Here is a 7126-nt window from a genome sequence, read left to right on the forward strand (position 1 = left end):
AACGGAAACTTTTTTTGCATCCTTCGTCGATTGAGCGAGATAGTTCACATTTTTTATCGGAAGGCCTATCGTCCAATAAAACTAGACGAAGTAAACAAATGCTGGATAAATTAAGTCCGCAAGTTTATGATTTAGGTATTTCTTTCATAAAAACATCGAAGAGCAAAATATCACCTAAGAACTGCTCCATTTCGGAATGCAAACCTGCTGATGGTCCGGTTACAATTGTAAATGAGACTTCTGATCAAAATCGAAATCCGCAGGATTTGCAACAGAAGCAAGCTTTAAAATCTGTGAAGTATTCAGAGCTCACTAGTAGCGAACCTGATTTATGCGCTAGTATAGACAGAAATTTTTTGTCTCAACGTCGTTCTTGGGTTCAGTCATCATTAAGGACTTTCCGATCAGATAGAAATACTGTAAATAGGAATGAAAAACTTTCAATTGATAATAATGTCTGCTCACTACAGAGATCGGTTTCTCTCAGCGACAATATTCTTAATAACGATTTGGTCGACAAGCAGACGAAGCCAGTATCCGATCACGGAAAGAGTGAAAAAGAACTAAATGAAAACAGCCGAGCTTCATCGTGGGCCACATCATTTGCAAACGTCCTCGAAGCTCCGCTTGGAGTGAAAACTTTTATCGAATTCCTGCGATTAGAATATTCTGCCGAAAATATATATTTTTGGACGGCATGTGAGCGCTTTCGCCACATTGACAACGAAGCCGAACGTATAATTCAAGCAAAAATAATATTTTCGAAACATTTGTCCGACATGGCTACAGAACCAGTCAACGTAGACTCTCAAGCAAGGAACGCTGTTGAAAAGAGACTTCGGCAATCGGCAGATGTAGAAGTCTTTGTTGTAGCTCAAAAACAAATTTTCAATCTTATGAAATACGACAGTTACCAGCGATTTATACGCTCCGATCTATTTAAGAAAGCTCTACAGGCGCAAGAAAGAGGAGAATGTCTGCCCTTCGAGAAAGATAACTTGGACGATCTGTTAAAAACAAATTTTACCTCAGATGCCTCGACAAATTTAAAAAAATCCGCAAGCAACGCCGAAGACCGTCGACGCAAAAGTTTACTGCCTTGGCATCGCAAAATGCGTAGAAAATCAAGAGATCTCAGTGAAGAAAATGTTCGCCGACAAACTTGTAAAAATTTTGCTTTGACAAGCAAAAATCAAAGATCGACTTTCTTTAACGATTTGCATGGGTCACGATCTTCCCTTTCATCTTATGATGCATCTATGATGGGCAGTGCAGCATCCTTAAATACTAATACTCCTTTATGTCGCGTAAAGTTACCAGATGGGTCTACAACGATTATACAAATTCAAGTCGAAGAAACTGTTGGCGAATTGGTTAAGCGGATTCTAGAGAAACGTGGTCTGAAGTATAAAACGTTTGAAGTGTTTGTTAGAGGCTTAACCACAAAATCCGTAAATCTGCAAACACTTAGTCAGGAAATTGCCGGCAAAGAAATAGAAGTAGAGCAGAGGGTAGCATTCAAATTAGACCTGCCCGACTTTAAAGTTATTTCAGTAAAAAGCAAACCCCGTAAAACACTATATGATGTTATGAAACCCATTCTACACAAATATAACTATCAATTGGAAGAAGTCGAAACCTTATATAAAGACACAAAGGAGAAAATCGATTTACACCAACATGTTGCCGAGGTTGACGGTCAACGTTTGCAAGTGCTAATAAAATCAAATAAGATAAAATTTGTAAAACCATTGCCAGTTAAAGGAATAAATGCGCAAATTACTTTGAACGAAATGACGAACACATTTTTTAAGAATTTAATGGAGGGCAAGTTGCAAAATCGAACTTTAACAAAATCCGACGATTCGAATTCTCTAAAATCGAATGATTGCGATTCTCACACTTCCTCCATTCCCGATCGCACACGCAGAAGGGATTCAGCTAATTTAATAAACTTAAAATCGAAAAAAAAGTTACATGCAAAAGTAGCTTATGATGAACTGGCTCCCTTTAATAGGTCACTAGCAAATAATTTAAAAGGAGTCAACTGTAAATTGCCTTTCAATAAAAGTGTTCCTGATAAGGCGATCGAGAACCAAGACGAATTGCTGGAAGGTTTAAAAAGAGCTCAGCTGGCCCGCTTAGAAGATCAACGAGGCACCGAAATTAATTTCGAATTACCCGACTTTCTAAAAAACAAAGAAAACCTTTTAAAAAGTTTGAATAGGAGCGCAGAAAACACAACTAAGAATAAAAGTAGGTATGGAACATATATGGGAAGACCGCAACCGGCTCCCAGATTATCCATTACCAATAAAAATCGCTTAGTTAGCACATCCGACGAACAGGCGTCAATTAGATGTAATAACGAAGTACAACCAACAACTTCCAGTTCAAAAAGTCCGCCGCCCTTACCGCCTAAACCCAAGGTTTTGCCAATAAAACCGTCCAATTGGGGTGTTGCAACAGCACATCCTATTTGCTCATCTGTCGCAACAGCAGCCGGACCACAATTATTTAACAAATTATCCAAAACTACAGAAATGGTAACAGGAGCAGCTATAAGTAAAGTAGCACTAATAGCAGCAGCATATTTAGAAGAACCAAGCAGTAGTTTTGTATAAAACAAATGAATGGAGAAGAACTTTTAGTGAAAGGAATATAGAATTATTGTTTGTAAAAAATTCATTAAAACAATGTATTGAATAATCTTGCCAATAACACAATAAAATTATGAAACATTGCATGTTTCCTCTTGTTATAATGTTCTAGGTTTCGCATCTTAAAATAACGTTTCGCCATTGAAACTTTGTTAATAAAATTAGTTTTTTTTTTTTTGTTTTTTTACCATTAACCTGAAATTAAAGCTAAACAAGTTAGCGTACATGTGTCCGATAATTGCATTATTTTACTAAGGAGAACCTGAACGTACTTTGCATTACATGATCTAGTGATGGTGACGAAAAAGCACGTTATCATGTTTTTACAATTCTTCCTTCTCTTCCTTCGATAGCATGCTTATTGGCCACCGGTCCGGTCTTCTTCCAATGGTCTTCATTAACGCTAATATCCGCAAATTATGGGGAGGGGACCATGGGTCGCCTGGCCTACAAAGCAGTTTTTTGGCTTTCGAATATTGGATTGTTTGCAGTACCATTTTTCGTTGCAATACACAGAAAAAGTAACACACGCCACAAATAGCGAATTTTGCTACGTTCGTTTACTTAAATCTGTTGTTACTCCACATCAAAATAACGTAAAGCGTAAGGAGTATACTTTGAACTGAAACAGCAGCTTTACTCATCATCATCATCATCATCATCATCATCATGAAGGAGGTGTTCATGATGGCATAAAACATTTAACCAAATAATAACGTTTCGAATTCGCTCCACGTTCAAATTATCTGTTATTTATTTCTTCTTCTTTTTTGTATTTGTAAAATATTATTATTATTATTATAATTTCAGACTAATGAAATAAATCCTTAGACTAAAAAAAAAAGACATTGAGCGCTAGCAACACAGGCTATCGGCTCTAATTTATATAAATGTACATTAGATATTGAGTCTAGTACTTTTAATACTGTAATATATTGAATTGATATTCTGTTCTGAAGCTGATATTAGAATGTCTAACGGGTTCATCGATCCAAATGCAATACTTCTAGCCAAGGAAAAGTTAAGGCAGTTGCTTCTTAATCTATTAAGTAGATACAATTTTTTCTTACGAGAAAAATTTTCAGTACTATTTGAAATTCTTTATGGTTGTGACTATGCATTTACTATGACTGTATGAATAGACTGTAATCTGCACCAGAAATAAAAAGTTTTCATATATCTTGCATATTTACATATATATGTAGTACAACTTCATAGTACGTATAGCTAAATGTACGCACATATTCATAACTGAATAGTATTTGAAAAAATAACAGAAACCCATTTGTATTTGTCGTAGCGAGTTTATTATCTGATTTTAAAAATACATGGCGTTGTTCTTGCTCAACATTTGTAAGTTTGATGGTTGCGGAAATGCTTTTCCAAGCTTAAGCGATTTGATACTACATATTGAGGATACTCACATCGATTATGACCCCAAAGTTATTGAACAAATGGAGCGGGCGCAACCAGCATCTCTGCCATTAAGTTACGTTTTACGTTTCATGCCAGATAGGGGCACGCAAGAAGACCGTTTGCCCAAATAATGCAACTGACTCGAGACCCAAGTCCAGAAATAAACGTCGTAGCTCTATCATGCCGTCATCAAATCAAAGCACTACTCCGACTGGCAGCTAAATGGATGAAGACGAATACGTTGACTCCGAATCAGAAGACAGTGATGACTCTTGGACAACCGAAGAGTTTAGTTCCACGTTCATTATGCGCTATGTTCGCATATTTACATACATGCGGAAACCGCGTATGTGCAGTCCCCAGTTTGAAGGCAGCAGTTAACCAATGTATGAGTCCTGACTACTGGTTACTGCAATCCGGTAGTGGTTGTGGTTTCTATCACTCCTAAAGCGAATAGTTAGAGATAGTGACAGGCCTAAACCTACCTCAGAGTGCGTTTATTGAGCCATACACAATAAACATATCCAGTTCCTTCAGAGCGGTTTAGTCCCTAGCTTGTAGGGATTTTCTAACTCGTGATGGCGCCGATTACGCAAAATTAACCCGTATGTCATCGGGCACCGTGGGGTGAAGTCACCTTCTCCACGACTTTTTTAAGCGCCTCCTTTCCCCTGGTGCTATCCACTCCATTCGCTATCTGTAGACGTTAATCTTTTATCCGCTGGATTTCCTTCTTTAAGGCTTCTACTTTCGCTTTGAAGCGCCGACTTTCCTCTATTAGTGCTGCCAGACCCGATGCAGAGAATACTGGTATATAAATTTTGTCCAATATGTGTGGTCTAAAACTAGCGGGGCTTTCTACCCCCATCCTACGTTGTTTCTACGACAAGCCACTGGTACATTCAGAGTGATGTGCGAACGTTGCTCTAGTTTCCTCAATTTACTTTTAAGCGCGCTCAGCTCTTCCCCGTGTCTGCGTAAACTGCATAATCAATTTCTTCGCTAAGTTCTTCAGCTCTGTCGTGCCACACTCTTGGTTTTTTCTCTTTCCTTCCTTTTCCCACGAAATGGGGATTTTTTCAAAATTACTGAAACAATTACATTCGGTATATAGATTATATAATATAACATATATGTATTTATATATTAAAATATATGTAAAAATAAATATGAATAATAATAAATGTGAATAAATGAAGAAGATGAACCTAAAAAGAAACATGAAAGATTAAAGCAGTTACTTAAACTGTAATTAATTAACTAGGGGTAATTAACTATCCGTAGGTAATTTATTAAAGCGATTTGTGACATTTTCTGTAAAAAACTGTGCTCTTGAAATCGCATCATAAAGATATCTTAAGAGATATTTTCTTTTATAAAAGATTCAAATTTAATACAAATATTCAGTCATTCTACTTACACTATTTCTAATGAGGCTTACCAAAGGGGAAAACTTTGAAAGAAACCTATTCTCGGGATTAATAAATCTGCGAATTACTTAAATAACTTACTTTTTTAGAAATTCATTAGCATAGTGTGAAACAGTTTTTTATTTTGTAACTTATGTTTCTTCAGATGAAAATTTAGCAGATTTGTTAACCAACTAAACATCTATATACATATATATATATATATCTATTCATATCTATAAAAAAAAGCCTCATTGAAAAAACGAGTCTGAATTTGGTTACACCTGAGAGTAATTGAAATTTCGAATTGGTAAAATCCGAGAGTAATTTTATTTTTTTTTTCTCACTTAAGCTACATTATTGGGAAAATATTGTTTTCCTGGTTCAGTAAGTTTGTAACCAATTTTGGCGACAAAATAAATTAAAAGACGAAATTGTTATTAAATCGAGCTCAGACTAGAACTCAAAAAAAAAGTTTTTTTTTATGAATGAGAAGCGGAAAATTCTTGCAACTTTTAATAAAAATTTAATTGAAAAATATGTCACTGGCTACTTACATTGGGAATTTTTCGTGGACATCTTCAAGCGTTTGATTTAACACATTAGCAAATTATACAGCTATTTATTGCAGCGTGAATTGAATACTAAAACAAAGCTGAAAATTTAATTTAATCTTCAAAATTTAATCTCCTTTTAAAATGTTAAGTTTAAATCAAAAAAACTTACTAATAATTTTATACTAAAGAGGCAATTAATTAAATTAATTAAATACGTCGGATTTTATCTTTTTCTTGTTTAATTTTCTGGCGGAGTGCATTCCTCCTTTTTATGTTTAAAGTTTTGCGATCTAGAAATTTGTATTGTTTGACAGCGATATGATAGAGATGTGATTATTTCATATTGTTTGTTCATGTTCATTCAAAGTGTTGCCATTTATTGAAACTAACCCTATTCTCTCTCTATTCTCAACACCTGGTAATTTTTTTTATAAACCTTGTAAAGAAAAAACCAGCTAACGGTTTTCTGTAGAAGAAAACGCATTTTACGAGTTGGTGAAAAAGTTCATATAAAATTGGAATACGGAGAAAAACTGGAAGAAAGTATTTTAAATAAAATTCTCTAAATTGAAGAAATTTTTGGTTTCTTTAAATTTTTAATTACACGACAAATGTTATTAAATGTTTGGCTCTTGGGGACGAACCGTAAAAGAAACGGAAGGGTTTTTATCGTCCCAAAATATCGCTTTTTTATCAACAAAGTTGATGATATTTTATTAAGAAGAGACCGTAGTATTTGTAGTATGTCAACCGTTTTGCATGCTTAAATTTCTGCAAAGTCGCTAGGTGTAGGGACCCTTTTAACTGATATCTTGGTAAGAGGCTTGATTATGCAACGTAGACGGTAAAGTTCTTATTATAGAGCCATTTATTGATTGCTGGAATAAAAATAAATGAACAAATAATAAATATCGAAGTACCTGCGAAGATTGGGAGATGTTCATGAGGCCACAAAGCAACGACATACGAAGGCGTAAGCACTCAAATTTCAGATTTTACGTAAGGCTTTCTAAATCAATTGAGCAAAGAGAAAGTTATCGCTGAATATGATCTTTTAAATCTATTTTATGCACATAACTTCTGC

The 7126-nt window shown here is 35.1% G+C and overlaps 1 protein-coding gene and 1 long non-coding RNA gene across 3 annotated transcripts; one reads left to right on the forward strand and one right to left on the reverse strand.

Annotated features, from left to right (window-relative positions):
- Positions 1–98: 98 nt before the first annotated feature.
- Positions 99–2624, forward strand: LOC119642948 (regulator of G-protein signaling loco-like). The gene has a single exon (XM_038042280.1). The coding sequence runs from the start codon at positions 99–101 to the stop codon at positions 2622–2624; it is 2526 nt and encodes an 841-aa protein (XP_037898208.1).
- A 1326-nt stretch (positions 2625–3950) lies between these two features.
- On the reverse strand, positions 3951–7118 carry LOC119642947. Of its 2 annotated transcripts, none has more exons than XR_005248175.1 (3): positions 6963–7118; positions 6043–6140; positions 3951–5164 (listed from the first exon to the last, which is right to left on the reverse strand). It is a non-coding gene; the product is annotated as an uncharacterized LOC119642947 (long non-coding RNA). The 2 variants fall into 2 exon arrangements; XR_005248176.1 differs by lacking the exon at positions 6963–7118 and adding an exon at positions 6212–6252.
- Between the last annotated feature and the right edge of the window lie 8 nt (positions 7119–7126).

Source organism: Glossina fuscipes, unplaced genomic scaffold, assembly GCF_014805625.2.
Source record: "Glossina fuscipes isolate IAEA_lab_2018 unplaced genomic scaffold, Yale_Gfus_2 298, whole genome shotgun sequence".
NCBI lineage: Eukaryota > Metazoa > Arthropoda > Insecta > Diptera > Glossinidae > Glossina > Glossina fuscipes.

What these genes read in the sequence shown, in the direction of transcription:
- LOC119642948 (XM_038042280.1), top strand. Translation starts at nt 99, where the DNA reads ATGCTGGATAAATTAAGTCCGCAAGTTTATGATTTAGGTATTTCTTTC.